The following is a 17,857-nucleotide window of genomic DNA, read 5'->3' on the forward strand; positions in this document are numbered from 1 at the left end:
ATATGGCCAGTAGAATATGAATTGCTTCATGATAAATGCACAGTATTTGGATAAACTTTATCTTTCTTGTTATTTTCTTCAAATTCTCTATGGCTATAAGCCCAGGTTCTAGTAAAGCTGCTCTCAGAAAATATTAACATGACATTTTAATTTAGAAAACAAACCATTCCAATAACACAATCTTATTTTTGTTTAGTTTCTAGTGGAATTGTCTTTGTTTTTTAACTTAGAAATAAGTTAAAAAAAAGCAAACGTACCAACTTTTCAGTAAATATAGGCTCTTGTTTTATGTCAATAATTCCATAATATTGATGAAAACATACTGGTTCCACCGACAGATTATTTCACTTCTAACATTGGAAAAATGTGTTGTTTGTTATGACAAAATTTAGTTTTATTTAAAATCAACCAAGCAATCAATGAATTTGATCTATAAAACACCCTTCATGTTGGAGGCAGCTTCCTGAGTTTACTGAGGAAACATAATAAATGGTATTTCTGAACTGGGTTTGAACCGTCCAGGGTCACAGTCTGCAGGGGTAAATACCAGAGTTGTGAAGCAAACTGAAACTGGTGGGATGCTCCCTTTTCCTCCCCTCTTTGTAAGAGGGCTGGTGGATATTAAAAGATATGTGCCTTCATCTCTTCACTTTCCTGGACTAGCCAAGGAAGTCATTGCTCATTTTCTTTGCTTAATTTCTTAATAAAATAATAATCAAAATGCATTTTGATTAATCAAAATGCATTTTGATTAATTAATCAAAATGCAAGTCAAGAATTAATTCTTGATTGACTCAGTGTTTCACCTTACAAAGATTTATTTATTTCCTTGACATGTTGCAAGTGAAATAAAACGCCAGTGGAAATAGTAGTTTTTATCAATATTAAATATGTAAGGAGGCAGAGGAACTTGTTTTTCCACAGATTATTTGTCCCCTTTTATGCCATCAGGACATAGTGAAACATGTGAAACACTTATTGATTATAAAAGTTGCCTACTGCAGTTTTAGACATGGCAACATTCATAATATGCATTGAGCCATCAAAGTGTGCCACATAATCAGATATGGAACATACTGGCAGGGATGTCAAACAGTGTGCTGAGCTGGTTATCGGCAGCACAGAGTTTCTGCAGGTGGACCAGATGGAGAAGTCCAGTTGGTAAACTCTTCAGCTGGTTCTGAGATATATTCACCATCTGTAACCTGAACCACAGAAAAAAATTAAGTTTGAGATATTGATATAGAATATTTATTCCGTTGAATTTAAAAACTGTTTTGATACTTTCAGTTCTATAGAAAAGTAGCTTCTAATCTTTGCGTTACAGCAAAACCAAATATCAACAATCTCGTGAGAAATGTTCTTATTTGGTAAAATAAAATGACTTGATGTCTGAAATACTAATTAACTAAATAACAGAAAGACAAAGGTAAACCTTTAAACTACACATTTCTGTCTGTCCTGACGTATCTGGTCCCACACCTGGAGCAGATGACATCCTGGGAGTTCTGAGCAAACGGCAGCTCTTTAAGAGCGTTGTTAGACAGATCCAGAGTTCTGAGATGGATGAGGCCCCAGGGGACCACCGAAGGCAAAACACCCAGGCTGTTGGAGGACAAGTCCAGGTGGGTGATTTGGGAGCAGACGTCCATGAACCAGTCCAGATCCAAATATGGTAACTGCAAGCCGCTCCAGTACACACGGACACTCTGCAGACACCAACAGACACATACTCATCCCCACAAAGAATGATTTCAGAGCTATGGCCAATGATAAGACATCTTGGAACCCCTTGCCATAAAAAATGTCCTGCTAACATTAAAACCAACATCAAATTCTAGGATCTGATGTTTATGCACCAACATGCTGCCCCTCATGGTGGCAGCATGTTGGTGCAGCTCTGTTGTGTTAGTTCTGATTGTTTGTTTCTAGACTTTGGTTCCTAACTTTATTTTATTGTTTTTGGATGTAGGGTGGGATGCCACTTTTAAACAGTTGGTATGATGTGTAACTATGGCAACAAGATATGTTTTTACAACAGGGGCGGCTAATTAGCACCCCAAAAGCTCAAACGAATCCTGAACCACGACCCCAAATCCCAGAGGAGCTGAAAAAGAAGTTTCATGAAGAGAGAGAAGGAGGAAGTTCAAAACATCTCTTCCATCCACCAAGAGTAAGAAAGGATTATATCCCCAACTTCAACGCCTTTCTCTCACCATACAGACATTTAAAGAGAAGTGGACAAATTTAATACTTGATGGTCGGTTGGCCTCAGGCTTCTGTGGCACATTTTTAATAAGCCTACACTGCTTATATCTACATTCTAAATGAGAATGTACAATATAAACCTGTGTTCTTCTACTTGGTATAGTCTAAATAGAGGAGTACATAGCTTACCCTGATGATGCAAGAAAGAAACTAAGGTGCAGGCATTTAATAGACTCTAACAAGTGCACAACTAGTGTATATGTGGCCCAGAACCGTTCTGCTCCTATCAATCACACATCCCAGGTGATTTCCACTTGACTCCTCCTGCTACAAGTGACATAATGGAGCTGGAAGATGTTAAACAAAAGCTAAAAACATAAAAAAAATTGCACTGCTAACCCAGCAGAAGGCACAGTCAAAGGTCTGGAAGTATCTTAAACTGGTAGTTGACAACAACAACACCTGCGTTGGTTTCATGGACTGCAGCAAGCATGCTTTTCTCTCTGATGTCAGGGTTACTTTGGGCTCAAGCCTCTAACTAGAATTAATGAGCCGTGCTGAATCAGGCTGGTCACAGTGTCAATGGGCTAAGGCCCGGTTGGGTTTTTTTTAGGCCCAATCTGAACTCTAGTTACTGTGGAACAGCATCTCTGCTGCCTGGATACTGAACTGTTAGCATGTCATGACAGACATGAGACTGTTTTACAGCAACAGTCTTCAGTCAGAGGCTCTTCAGTTTCGCTGCAAGACTGACTGCAAGAGACTGACTGCAAGAGAACACAGCATCACCATCCACAACAACTCTTTGAAGATACTTGGATAAGATGAGTTATGACAACATTTCATTTCCCTTTGGGATAAATAAAGTATTTTTGAATTTAAATTGAATTTGCAGGATTGTAATGGAAGCTTTGGGTCCATAAATAAAGCTCTGATGATTTTCTTAGGTATAAAATGAAATCAGAAGTGTTTCAGAATACCTGAATGACCCTAACCCATAATCTAAATATGCAATAACATCACTTTAAGTGAATCTACTCTTTACATGGACATCCTTCATTTATTAGCCATTCATTCTGAAACACTGCCTATGGGAAGGTGTGATTAGCTAAAAACCTAGATTACACATTTAAACTGACATCATTTATGTTTTCTTATTAAAGACAGGTCTATCCTGTGAAGATCTCACATGTACTAGTTAAGACTCAGACCTCCACTCCATTTGCACCAGACGTTTCGTCAAGTTTCTGTCTCAGGAGGCGTTTGCTGAAATCCGGATAGTCCATCAGGGTGTAGGATGAAAATTCAGCACCATTTTCTAGCAAGAAGTGAGCGATCTCCTCATTACCTAAAACACAAAACATGCAGTTTATCCTATGTACAAGAAAATCCAGAGCTAAACCTTTCAGGGAAAACTTCAGGGAATCTTTTCCCTGAACTCTTTTGACAAATTTGTTCAGACATACCTTATGCCTCATTGTGGTTCTGAATATTCACAGTTCCTCAGGCAATGAAGCTGGTGTAAACTGTGCCAAAGTCTGTAGTGACTAAGTTGTTACCGTTGTTTTTTTCTCATACAATGCATGTCTGGTAAACTAAACTATTTGAAAAGTGAGATGAAGGGTAAACGTTAAAGGGATTTAAAGCTAAAATGAATATTAAGTTTACTCTAAGCTAATGTTAAAGTATCAAACTGTCTCTGAAATGACTATTCAAATCCCAGCTGTTCAACCTGGCCTAGGACCCACAATCCCAATCTCAATTTGTAGCTCTTCATACTGTCTATGCTTTCCTTTCCTTCTAAGCATCTTTGAGTGTCCTAAAAAGTTTGCTAGTATTATTATCATTATTATTATCTCTCCAGGAAGAGAGATAATTCTATTTTCAGAAAGCATACAGATAAAGCACAACCAGGGCCAGCTGCCTATAGAGGAAGAATTAACAACATCTGTTGGTGTTTTAATGCCACAGTTGAAGCAGTAGGATACTTTTTGAACTGTGATTGGGATGTCAAATGTAATTACCCACAAACAAAGCAGGAACTGAAAATCACTCTCTTCATGTTTTGCTATCAGAGCTGAATGTGTCCTGGAATAGTTCTGTCTTCTTACTGGCTTGTGCAGCTGCATACAGCGGCAGTCCACAGAGGACAGCGAACTCATCGCTGTGGATAGCAAAGTCCTTCACATCTGCATCATAGCAGTGGACCAGCAGACGCACCACATCCAGATGACCCTGCTGACAGGCTGTGGCCAGCAGGCAGTTCACCAAATCTCTCTTCAGACTCACACCTAATTGGTAGACAACAAGAAATATTATACTTACTAATCACTTATGTACATATTAAAAGAACCAAAAACAAAACAACATAACTGTTAACGCAGTTATGTCGGCAACACAGCAAATTTTCATCCAACCAAAACGCATTCTGCTCTGTTGCTAGGCAGAAAAAGAGCTATTTTAGCTCAGAGATTGGTATGCCTTGTGGAGTTTTACAGCAGACCCTGTAATGTAAACTCTTCAGGAGATTTTTCAAGAATGACAGTAAAGCTGACCAATCATATCCATTTTCTACGTTGAGCTTTGTAATCACAGTCTGAACCAAGAGGCTGCCAGCTGGTGTGGAGGTTTCAGATGATCATTCTAATATTAACTTTAAATATAAAGTTGGACTACGCAGCTCAAATAAGATCCACCACACAGCTGGATTTAGAGCAGAGAAAACAGGCCTTTCCAGGCTTTATACACTTGCTGGAGGAATAAAGATGTAAAAGTTGCACTAAAACTTTCATTTAGGGATGTTATACTTTTTGGTACAGATGAGATCGCTGCAGGCGATTTGTTGGTTTAAAATGTTTCTTCAAGTCAGAACATTCTCATCAAAATTCCTGCAGTTACAAATATCCTGGTAGTTTTAGAGAGAAGTCTGTGTTATGGCTTTAAACCACACACCTAAAAAATTAAAGTAGACATCATACAGAGCAGGAGTGGGCAATATGGACTTGGCATTTTATCACTATATTTAGTGGTAAAAATGATGATAAGAACTATTTATAACCTCTTTTTTAGGTAACTGTCTGGCTGTGACTGCATGGCACAGCAGTGTTTGTTATACATGTCTTTAGCACACTAGTCAAATAAAGTGTGATTTATATCACTAAACTACACAGTAACTGTTGGAAATATTATATGTTGTTATCGTTCTTACATGTGTATAGATTATTGATCTTACCATAGCCGTCTTATGTTACTATAGATTATTGTGATTTTTATTTAGAAGTGTTGGCCTCTTACTGTCTGTGTTAAAACTTTTGACTGCTGTGTTCCAGACTGTTTGACCCACTCACAGAATGTCTCTGCTGCAAGATAACTGATTGTTCCCTCCGCCCATGAGAGAAATCACTTCCAAGGGAAAGGACTAGATGACCTGTGTGTAGATAGAGCTTGCCTTCTATCTCTTGCTGTTTATCTTTTACATTTTTCTTTTTCCTAAATAAAAGGCCGGCTTTAGCTGAGAGAAGGCAGTTACTTGCCTGCAGCCGGGCATGTTTTAGTTCTCTCCCTGGTGGTAGTAACAACCATTTCAGTATTCTACTTGGGCCGCTAATGAGCCATCATTTGATCCAGGTGCGTTAAACCTGGGAGAGAACTAAAACAAGCAGGATGCCGGCACTCGAGGACCGACTTTGGGCACTCCTGGCTTAGATCCATGCAGTTTTAGATACACCAACATATGGGTAACATTTGCTGAATTTTTCAATTCAAAATGAGAGGAGTAAAATATAAAATATGTGATGGCTGTTGAACTATTTCTGCTCGTACCAGGTATAGAATCCAGCAGTTCTTTGAGCAGGTTGGTGTTGCCACCATGTGCTGCCAGGACGGCTGGATTGGACAGCGATAGCTCCTGGGGCACAGTGATACGAGCTTCCTTCAGAAGGTAACACACACTCACTAGATCACAGTGCTGAGTGGCCACAGACAGGAGGCGGACCTGAAAGACAACCAACAGGAACACACTGACAATGCAGAAACTGGGATATGCAGAACCTTTGAGTTCTGCATAAGCCCAGTTTGCCCAATAGGTATTTATAGAAATATTTTACAGTTTCAATGACATCACTAATAAAATTCAGAAAATTTCCCATTTCACACCAAAGGTTGGAATTTTTATATTTTTATTTATATATTCATTTTGCTGAAGTACATTGAAATATGAACACTTTATTAATTAAATATATGTTTTGATATAGAATTATAACATATAAACATATTAGATATTTAGCTTAGGTAATATTTGGTTAGGGGGCTTCACTTGAATTTTTTTTTTAAAAAGTGGAAAAACTGTCTACATCAAACAATAATAATGACAAGCTGATTTACAGTAGCTTCTTTACATAAGCTAGACTGCTATGAGGAAAGGCTGAAACACTGCCACTAGGTCAGGTTCACTGAATCATAATATTCAAACTTTAGAAAAAAGTTATCTGGTTTAGATAAGCAGCAGAAGGTAAATCATTTTTACTATGAATTAAATAGCCTGAGCTGAATTTCCTTATCAACAACTGTATAATTACTGTAAAAAAAAAAAACAGTGCAATGTGTGTTGCAGAAGTAGAATGGGAATTCCTCATATAGAGATATTAACAAGGTGTCCACACAAACTTAAAAAGTCTTAAACTCATGTATCTAAAATTAAGGCCTTAAAATGTCTTAAAATCACTTGAAACATTTAAGTTAGTTGGCTTTAAATATGTTAATTACTGCTCTTAAATTTAGTTTAATCAAGTGAGACTTTTCTATCAGGCAAGTGTTTAAGTGGTGTGCAGACATCTTCTCTGTGTTCAGTGACTCGAGTTGGTTGAGGCTACCGTTGGATAGGTGCTAATATACCTTTGACACCTTTGCCAGCTAGCTAGCTTTTTTACCTCTCTTGTGAATAAGCGCAAATTTATCGCCAGCTAGCTAGACGACAGTCATTGTCGCCACAAGTTCACTTCTGTTGTAAACACATATGAGGACAGGCACATTCTCTGTCAAAAACACATTTAACCCTGGCACTATGTGGGTTAAGGCTGTACAGGGCCATGCGTAGTGTGAAAAACACAAAGCTGCTGCCACGACCCACAAACAGACCGCAGAAATTTCACAGCTTTTTCTTCCTTGATTGTAATGGAGCAGGATGCAACAACCATCCTCAATATTTATAGTTTTTATTTATGCATTTTGTTGCATTTATCATGTGTAAGTGCAAATTTATCGTCAGTTGGCTTAACAGCATTTATTGTCGCCACAGGCTAGCTTCTGTTGACAACCGACATGAGCTCAGGCACATTCTCTGCAAAAAACACTTTCAACCTTAGCACTGTGTGGGTTAAGGCTATAGAGGGCCATGCGCAGTGTGAAAAACACAAAGCTGTTGTCAAGAGTTACAAACAGACTGTTTTTTTCTATGCTTCATTGTAATACAGCAGGCTCCTTCTGCTGTCTTACCGTCTCAAATTTCATTCAAAGTGACACTAAAGGATTTTTAAGTCTAACTTGCTGAAACCTGCAGATACCATGAAGAAATACCTCATATGTTTACTGCATGTTTTCCCCTTTCTCTGCCCACTTTCTGTCTGGTGATTGTCAATAAAGGCCACCTGTACTGAAACAATTTTAAAAATTCTGCATAAAATTCTGCATTTCCAATGTAGTGTTGCTGCACAGTGCACTTATGTCATCCAATATCACAGGCTGACAGCAGTTTGCCAAAAATATTGGAAACAAAAAGAGCCACATAAACAGTACATTTCATGCTAATTTGGTGGCTTTAGGAAAAACAGTGTTAGATTAGCATCTGTAGACAGATTCACACATGGATTCTGAAGCTGTTTCATCTAGTCAGACACACCGCTTCCTACAGGAATACAGCTCCAACAACAGAAATACTCCTATTCCCTCCTTACAGGTCATAGGTTTGTGAGTAACCTTTCATTTATAGATCATGTTGTGTTTGCTTCCTGCCAACAACTGAGCTTGCAGTGTCAGCCTCAACTACCAAAATAACAGATATTAGCATTTCCACTGTAACAGAGACAGTTCTTTACACCAACACCCCCACCATTACAGCACCTGCTGCCAAGAAGCCCTGCACTTCCTCGTTCTCTGCTCCGCACGCTGGCTGCACGCTCTAGATTTAAAACCAGAGTCATTGTGAAGTGATTATGTTGAAGTTTTTATATTCACTATTTGTCTTTGTTAGAACTTCTAACTTGCTTGTCAGATATTTGATTTTCTCAGTCACAAGTAAGGAAGAAAAGCTCACTTGTGTGAGAGCTTCCTGCTCTCTGTTGGGCTCACCGTGGAAGGTGTTAGGAGCACCATAAGCTAGGGCTCTTAGACATTTTCCATTAAAGGGCAAACCTGTCAAAAACTTCCATTTTTTCTGAGTACATTTATGCCTGCAGTCACGACCAACTACTTCCTCTTTCATCTTTTAGATCCGATAGGCTTGAAATGATCAGATACATCTAAAAAGCAAAAAATTGGGAAATCAATATTCTTTCCTATTGTTTCCAGATTTGTTATTACCTGTGAAAAGAGAAATAAATAAATAAAAAAAAACAATCCCCAAGACATGGAACAATAAATTTGTTTGAGCACACCATGCCATCAATGCTATTTAGATTATAGAAGAGTCAGGACTTCCCAGTAAACAACAACCATGTTTTATATGAAGCCCTCCACACCCTCTTGGTAATGACTCACTCCGTCAGGATGGATCCCCCCGGAACACTCCACACAACAGGCCTGCTGAATCAGCTCCCTGGCAGTCTCCTCATCCCCGCCTTCATATGCTGCCTTGATGTTCTCCAGGGTTGAAGGAGGAGCCATCCTGGAGTTGGGACCAGTGGCCTCCACCAGAGAAGCCTTGGTTTCCATTTCCTCCCCCCTGCCTGCAAAGAAAAAGTGAAACAAAGAGGATTTAAAAACTAGATCAAATAATCTATAAACCTGGAACTGTATGATGTTGGTCTTACACATTAAAGTATTGTTCACATTCAGAACTAAAAGAAGTTAAACAATATAATGCATAATCTCAAAAAGGCTTCATGGCATTTTCTGGAAGGCACAGAACTCTTCCTCTGCTGATGTGGCTGTGAGATGATGAAGGTCTCTTGTCTGACTGATCTCCAGACTTCAGCTCAGAACAGGTTTACTGGAATGTGTAAAGAGGATTAGGATCACCAAAAACAATGTTCACTCGGAAATCCTTTTCAGTCTAAAAGTTTTTACCAAATTATTTCCAAAGTAAAGCCACTGTGTTTGGGACAACAAAGGAGGTTGGAGTTCACTCTGAGTCAATTCGCCGTTGGGTTGTTGGGCACTTCACCAGCTTTGCCTACTAATGGTGCCAAGAGAGAGAAACCATTAGAATAGCACCCTCACTTCTATCAGACTACCCCAGGGCAGCCTTGGCTATAATGTGCCTCACCACCAACAGTATGTGAATGTGTATATGAATTAGTGAATGACTGAATGAGAGTAAAACACTTTGAAGTCCTCAGACTTGATTAGACACTACACAAATGCCATTTACCATCTTACATAACCGTGATTGAAACAAAATGTTTTTTTCTCTCCAAACATTTTACAGAGAAGAGGTTTCTTTTTTTTTCAAAGGTTTTTGATGTTAACTTCAATTCAATTCAGTTTATTTATATAGAGCCAATTCACACCAAAGGTTGGAATTTTTATATTTTTATTTATATATTCATTTATATTCAAATGTCTCAATGTCTTAGATAAGGAACAGGGAATTCTTTGTTTCAATAGGAAACTTCTCATCGAAACGGACATAAATCACGTTCACTTCTGGAATATCCATATGCTCCCACTAGCTCAGGAAGTGAAGATTAGCTTTCATAACTACACAGATGACACACAGCTCTAAAGTACAATGTCACCAGGTGACTCCAAACCATCCAATCACTGAACGGATGCTAAGAATAGATATATGTGTAGATGTGCCATAACTTTCTCCAGCTGAAAAGAAACAAAACTCAAGTCATCGGTGCACAGCTTCAGATATTACATCTAGAAACTATACAGCTAGAAATATAATTCTTGCAATCAGATACAAACCCTGGGTGTGGTGATGGACTTTAACCTGAACCTTCAGAGACAGTTACAAAGTCAGCCCCCTGTCAACTGAAGAACATTTCCATTATTAAAGGACTAATGTCCCAGCAAAATCTATAGAAACTCATCCATGTGTTTATCTTTAGTCGCATTGATTATTGTAACAGTGTCTTCATAGGTCTGCCTAAAAAAGGCAGAGCTATTTTTCCAGAATGCTGGATCCAGAACGCTGCAAAACAGTTGAACACTGAGTTACTTTGAATCAAGATTAAAACCCCAGCTATTTAGAGATGCTTTTGAACCATAACAAATGAAACATTGGCCAACTTATTTGATGTGTATCGATGATTTTGATGTTGGCACTTATCAAAATCTAAAGCTTGTTACTGGATTTCTCAATTGTTGATTGTATGGTGTTTTTTTGTGACTTTGTATTTTTGTTTTTATTATATAATGCACTTTCAACTGCCTTATTGCTGAAATGTGCTATAGAAATAAACTTGACTGAATGATCAAGGCACATAAAAAAAACATTTCAATCACACACACATTCCAATCAATTGTTACTGCTTGCGATGGACTGGTGACCAGGGTGACCCCGCCTCTCACCCGCTGACTACTGGACATAGGCACAAGCAGCCCTGGCGACCCCGTAGGGATATTTGAATAATTACTGAATTACTTGCACTTTTTCTCTTTTGAGAATCACACAGATAAAATGTTTTGATAAAATGTTAGAAACTGAGTTGAAAAATTGAACTTGGAAACTGTTTTAAGACTTGGAACAATAAAATAAACTACAACGACTTAGGATTAAGTTGTCACAGCTCATTCTATCATCTGTTTTGATAACTGGCTGTTTGAGAACAGAAGAGGAGGGCCATTTGTAGAAGAATGTGATGCATGAGCCTGACACCCCCAACAAATACAATGTTATTGGTGAAATAAAGACAAGGAAGATGCAACACTTTGCCTTGTAGTTCACCTTCTTCAACATTAGATTGCTGAAATGAAACAAAGTTTGTACAAATAAGTTTCCCCGAGTGTGTTGGAAGTCCTTAAAGCACATCTGTATGTTCTTTTATTCCTATTGGCTCTATTTGAGCAAGTGGATCAAATTTAACAACAGTGGCTCTTAAATGAATAATACAGAAAGATGTGAAGTCAAACTGCTGTGCTGATGCTATTTGAGAAACCCTGAGGGAGTGAAACCATTTGACTCACATTAGAGGCTCACACTTCCAATATGGCATCTCCAATATGACTCTTCTCTTCATGGGAAAGCTGGAAGAGAAACTGATGCTAAAGAATAAAATGTTCCCCTCCCCCCACTCCACTCAACTTCTCTGATCAACCCACTAATGCTAATAGATCTGTGGGAGTGTATCACTTGACAACACAACATTGATGGTAAAATGGTGTCTGTATGTGAGAACTCAACCACAGATTTACTCTGTGAACAAAAGAAAATAAATACAAAGGTTATGGTGGACCAGATGCATCCAAACTTTCATAAGCGACTCAGAACCAGTAAACAACGCAACCCACTCAACAGGCTCCAGGGTCATACAACCTACACACACAGATGAGGTCATATTGTGTATGTTGTTTTAGTGGACAGTGCAGCGATTACTTGAGCACAATCCGACTGTCTTAGCTTAGTAGATATCTACAATAGCCATTTTGATAGAAAATATACCTTTGGACAACATTCATAGTATCTGGAATCTGCCCTAGGATTTGCAGTTAACGTGGTAACCATCTATGATACCGATCATCTCTATTTCCTGGATATTTGAACAAACAAAGCACAAAAATAATGCCGATATCAAAAGAGTGTGCAATGTTGGAAGATGAGACGAGAAGATGGGAGCTTTGTTTCAATATTTTTCAGAAACACAGTGTGGGGCAACTTAAACCATGGCTGAAATGCAGAAGACTCAAAGTGAGTAGAAAGAAGGCAGTGTTGGTTGAAAGAGTTTTTTTTTTTCAGGGGGTTACAGACAGTGTGCGGTAGCTAGAACTTCCTAGCAATAAGTTATCTAGGCCTGCCTTGCCTAGTTCCTGCTTGGCAATTGGTGTAGGTAAAAATATTGATTCATCAATGCAAAAAAACAAACCTAAATCAGCCGATCACAAACAAAATCAGCTGTTCAGACACACAGACGTTTCCCCCAAAACAAACTAAGCAAAAACACCATTAAACAGCTCATGCAATAGTCCATACAAGAATTGCGTCTCTGAAATAGAATCCTCAGTAATCTTTGTTTGTTGTTGCAATTTTTATTCGCCGTTGAGTTGATTTAACTTGTACTACTCGTTCACTACACAGGCTTGCTGCTCTTGTTTTTTTGAAACAAAAATGGCCGCAGTGTCCTGTTCCAAATATGGTAGTTCGACATCATTTGTGATCAGTGCCATCAAATTGTTGCCCTCAGGTATCCTGCAACCTGTTGGTATACAGCTAGAAGAAACTTAGTTGTTATATGACAGGTCAGAGAAGAATAGAAAGGGCTACAAAGGCCTGAACATACTCTGTAAGAACTGAGAAGTTTGTTCTTTAATTCAAGGTGGCAAGAGCAAAAAATAATTATTTCTGGTTGACTCATTTCATAATGAGAAGAATTCAGGTGCAGAACTGATTGAAAATTCTCATAGGTTAGATTTCTTTGCAGGCAAAGCAGAGAAAAGAAGATTCTCCGTCCATGCAGAATATAAAGCTGAGGAAAGTCAAAGTAACATGTTGTCTTTCTCCATTAGCTATAGCTCCATTTATTCTCCTTTAAACAGCAAATTAAAGAGGATTGGTAAAAATCAGCACTGTGATCATTCAACTTTTGGCTCCATTTAGAAGCTTCCTGCATCAGTTTGTATTTTATGATAGAAATTGTCTTGTAGATACTTAAAGCATGCTAGAATTTTGATGTAGGTATCGTAAAATTGGTTGCTCATCCTTAAGTGTTTTATTTATTATATTCTTGTATTCTATTTTTCTTTTCCAAGACACTATAATAATTTTGTCATCTTTGTGTGTTTTGTGTGTTTTTTTTTAATGGGACTGCAGGTGGAAATTAGCATTTCGCTAAATTGTATGTTCCTTAATATGCATTGTCCCATTCTAGTAAAATAAACTCAAATTTAAACTTTTCCAATTAAAATCAGATTTACTTCCTGATTACACAACCAATGGATTTGTCCTGGTCACCTGGTGGACCAAGGTTAGAATGAACACAGTGTAAATGTCAAATTACTATAATGCACATTTTAATAATTGCTTACAGAGTTGTAACTTATATGCAAATACTTCAAATGGCGTGAGCTCTGATCAGTTAGAACCAGCCGGTTCTGTCAGAGCTCAGTGAGCGCAGTTTAGGCCATAAAACAGGCACTCTGCAACAGTTCAGGATTCTCACTCTGATGGTTTCACTTCTGTTTATGCTAAATTTAAGCAGCTCTACAGTCACTCCACATACAGACACGTTTCAGTTTAGAGGTGCTTGTTTTCTCGATGTCCCTCATTAATATGGTGCCACAGTATTAAAACTAGGTCTATGGTTTTCATCCTGCAGCCAAGTGTAAGAACTTTGTGAAAGTAATGAAAAGATGGAAAATGACTCACTATTTCTTTGCTCCATGTTGCTGGGAGGTCCTCCAGTTTCTCTGGAAACGCCAACAGACCAGTAGGACATTCCTACTGGAGTCAGTGGTAAAGTTAACCACAATCAGAGCTCAGGTCCTTCAGAGACCTGCATGAAGAAAGCAGCATTAAGAGACAGACTGATGCAGAGCAAAAGACAACAGATGTCAAGAGAAAGAGGGTTAGGCCAAACCCTATTTCCATCATGGGAGATGAAGTGGAGGTTGTTGAGGAATATAATATAATATTAGTGTTTATCTGAAGAACTGACTGGACTGGAGACTCAATAATGAAGCCATCTACAAGAAAGGACAGAACAGACTGTGCTACTTGAGAAAGTTAAGGTCTTTCAAGGTTTGCAGCAAGATGCTGCAGATCTTCTATCAGTCTGTTGTTGAGAGTTTCATCTCTTCTGTTGTCATCTGTTGGAGCAGCAGCATCAGAACCAGAGACATAAAAAGGCTCAACAACCTAATAGAGAAGTTCTGTTCTGGTTTTGTTCTGGGGACGACTTTGTAGATGATGATACAAAGAAGGATTTTACATAAAAATCAACATGTATATATGGACAACCCTGACCATCTTCTACATGAGACTGTCTTAGGAAAAATGAATGTCTTCAGTCAGAGGCTTCTTCAGATTTGCTGTAATACTGACAGCTACAGGTGATGCTTCCTGTCAACAGCCATCAGCCTCTAAAGTGACTCTTTGAAGAAACTAAGTTACAACAACATCTAATTTCCCTTTGTGATTAATATAGATTTTTGAATTTAATTTAATTGCATGAGGGAGGAGTACCTGGACAAAAGTACTTTACAAAGACAACCTGACATTGAGGACAATTTCATATCAAAATTTATGAAACACGTTTTCATTGTTGAAAGTGAAGTGCTACATGAATGTGGAGATGAGTTCAACTGTCTTTTGTCTTAAAATAAACAATCTTTATATTTTTTTATTTATTTTAAGTACTTGATTGTTCCTGACATGCAACAGTCAACAGGAACAAACTTTAGCGCAACCAGCTTCTGCTTTAGGGTGCAAACAGTTGCTTTGAAAAAAAAAAAAATTACTTTTCACATTTTGTTATGTTGCAACCACAACCATGTGTGTATATTCTTAGTATTTCATCTCATAGCCCAAAACAAAGTAGTGCATAACCGCTATGTGGCTGACAGAGGATATATGGTTTTAAATTTTGTTTTAATTAGTATCTAAAAGCTGTAGCGTGTATTTGGATCGAGCCTTTCTGAATCAGAACATTGCAGAACAACATTTCATTGCAGTTACACCTGATAGTCTCTGGGGTAAGACTCTACCAGTTGCTCATAGTATGAGTCTTTAGACCAGACTTCAACTGAAGTTCTGATCTGTAAAACATTTATTTATAATCAGAAAAACATAGCAAGCAATTTAAGTTCAGTAATTATGAATAACGTTCAAACTGTATAATAATGGGCTAAGAGTGTTTGGTAATTGTGTAGTAACCCAGCTGCAGGGTGGTAACCATTCTGATAGATAAAGCTTGGGAGCAGAATAGTGACACAGCAAACACAGTGGTTGATCTACATCAAACTGACTGAAAAACAGAAGAATGTGGCCTAGTTAAAGCCAAAATTGCAATCTGACTGAAATAATTGGTTTGATCTTAAGACAGCTGTATAGAAACGGATACCAGCAGACTTCAATGAACTGAAGCAAATGTGTGAATGGTGGTCAGCTTGGAGAACAGCTATAAACTAATTCTTACCAGGATGTGAGAGACTTTTAAAGCCAATTGACAGCTTCAAAATATTTCTGCTACAGGTTCTACAAAGATCCTCATCAAAAAGTGTACAGAGGACCCCCATCTATTCATAGATCAGGATCTGCAGATTTAACAATAAAAATATTTTTATGTGAAATGTCACTTCAAATTATTTGCCAAAACTGTACCTAGTCGCAGATATTTTTTTGTAGCAGATATAAAAATATTCAAAACAAATGCAGCTTGGGAAGCTGCATTTGCAGTTCAACCTGACATGCTACTGGCTGTTTTTTGCAACGAAGCCCTATTGGTTGATTAGTTGTACTGCCAAGAGCAGAAATAAGGAAGACTGTAGATTCACAGTCTGTCAGCTTCTGTAGTAGTGATTAAGCGTTTTTATGCATATTGAGTGTTTTGAACTCTTAAAATCGGTGGCTATCAAAGCATTTCCTCTGTAATTCCACTCAATTCTTATCTCCCTTGTGTGCTCCGTCTGGGATTTCTCCAGCTGAATTCCAACTGGACCAATGAGCAAACAGGAGGAGAAGTTATGAATGACATTGTCAATTTTCTGGGCCGTTTTAGAGCATAAGAAGCAACAGGCAAACTGTTGTGGCCGTACTTCCCACTGGGCTGTTTACTGTACACACAATTTCCAGTAAGCTTCATTGAGCTGGTGCATTATTTAGGTCATGGCTAAATGTTAGCGATTGGGTAAAATCAGATCCAATCGTTCAAAACTTCAACAGAGTCTACGCCTTCAGAAAGCAAAAGTGAGCAGCATTATTAACAACACTAAGAGCCTCCTGTTGGCTCTGATTGGTTGTTTCTGACCAGGAGCTATTTCTGCAGGTAGCAGTAGGAACGCTGGGAGAAGAAAAAGGTCAATTTTTTCACAGAATGTCTCGTATACAAACCGGATTCCAAAAAAGTTGGGACACTAAACAAATTGTGAATAAAAAACTGAATGCAATGATGTGGAGGTGCCAATATCTAATATTTTATTCACAATAGAACACAAATCACAGATCAAAAGTTTAAACTGAGAAAATGTATCATTTTAAGGGAAAAATGTGTTGTTTCAAAATTTCATAACATCAACAAATTCCAAAAAAAGTTGGGACAAGGCCATTTTTACCACTGAGTGGCATCTCCCCTTCTTACCACACTCAACAGACATCTGGGGACAGAGGAGACCAGTTTCTCAAGTTTAGAAATAGGAATGCTCTCCCATTCATGTCTAATACAGGCCTCTAACTGTTCAATTGTCTTGGGCCTTCTTTGTCACACCTTCCTCTTTATAATGCGCCAAATGTTCTCTCTAGGTGAAAGATCTGGACTGCAGGCTGGCCATTTCAGTACCCGGATCCTTCTCCTACGTAGCCATGATGTTGTCTGGGATTGTGGTCCCAGACATCATGGCAGAATGTGGCCTGGCATTATCTTGTTGAAAAATGCAGGGTCTTCCCTGAAAGAGATGACGTCTAGATGGGAGCATATGTTGTTCTAGAATCTGAACATAGTTCTCTGCAATAATGCTGCTTTTCCAGACATGCAAGCTGCCCATGCCACAAGCACTCATGCAACCCCATACCATCAGTGATGCAGGCTTCTGAACGGAGTGTTGATAACAACTTGGGTTATCCTTGTCCTCTCTGGCGTCCCAGTGTTCCATAAAGAAATTCAAATCGTGACTCATCTGACCACAGAACAGCCCTCCATTTTGCCTCACTCCATTTTAAATGACTCCTGGACCAGTGCAAACGGCTGAGCTTGTGGAGCTTGCTTAGAAATGGCTTCCTCTTTGCACTGTAGAGTTTCAGCTGGCAGCGGCGGATGGCACGGTGGATTGTGTTCACTGACAATGCTTTCTGGAAGTATTCCTGAGCCCATGCTGTTATTTCCTTGACAGTGGCATTCCTGTTTGAGGTGCAGTGACGTTTAAGGGCCCGGAGATCACGAGCATCCAGTGAAGTTTTACGGCCTTGACCCGTACGCACAGCGATTGTTCCAAATTCTCTGAATCTTTTCAGGATGCTATGCACGGTTGATGATGATAACTTAAAAGTCTTTGCTATTTTACGCTGGGTAACACCATTCTCAGGGCCGTGCAGAGACCACTAAAAGGGCAGGTGCTC

The 17,857-nt window shown here is 38.7% G+C and overlaps 1 protein-coding gene across 1 annotated transcript in view; it reads right to left on the minus strand.

Annotated features, from left to right (window-relative positions):
* The window catches only part of lrrk1 (leucine-rich repeat kinase 1), a 58,953-nt gene that overhangs the window by 38,161 nt on the left and 2,935 nt on the right, over positions 1 to 17,857 (minus strand). The window contains exons 2-8 of the mRNA XM_007568220.2: positions 13,955 to 14,081; positions 8,962 to 9,149; positions 6,031 to 6,202; positions 4,320 to 4,499; positions 3,420 to 3,556; positions 1,483 to 1,709; positions 1,078 to 1,205 (exon numbers count right to left, since the gene is read on the minus strand). Of these exons, the coding sequence (XP_007568282.1) occupies positions 1,078 to 1,205; positions 1,483 to 1,709; positions 3,420 to 3,556; positions 4,320 to 4,499; positions 6,031 to 6,202; positions 8,962 to 9,149; positions 13,955 to 14,024 (1,102 nt within the window). The 5' untranslated portion in view covers positions 14,025 to 14,081. The remainder of the gene's footprint in view (positions 1 to 1,077; positions 1,206 to 1,482; positions 1,710 to 3,419; positions 3,557 to 4,319; positions 4,500 to 6,030; positions 6,203 to 8,961; positions 9,150 to 13,954; positions 14,082 to 17,857) is intronic.

The sequence above is a fragment of the Poecilia formosa genome, unplaced genomic scaffold, assembly GCF_000485575.1.
Source record: "Poecilia formosa unplaced genomic scaffold, Poecilia_formosa-5.1.2 Scaffold219, whole genome shotgun sequence".
Classification (NCBI taxonomy): Eukaryota; Metazoa; Chordata; class Actinopteri; order Cyprinodontiformes; family Poeciliidae; genus Poecilia; species Poecilia formosa.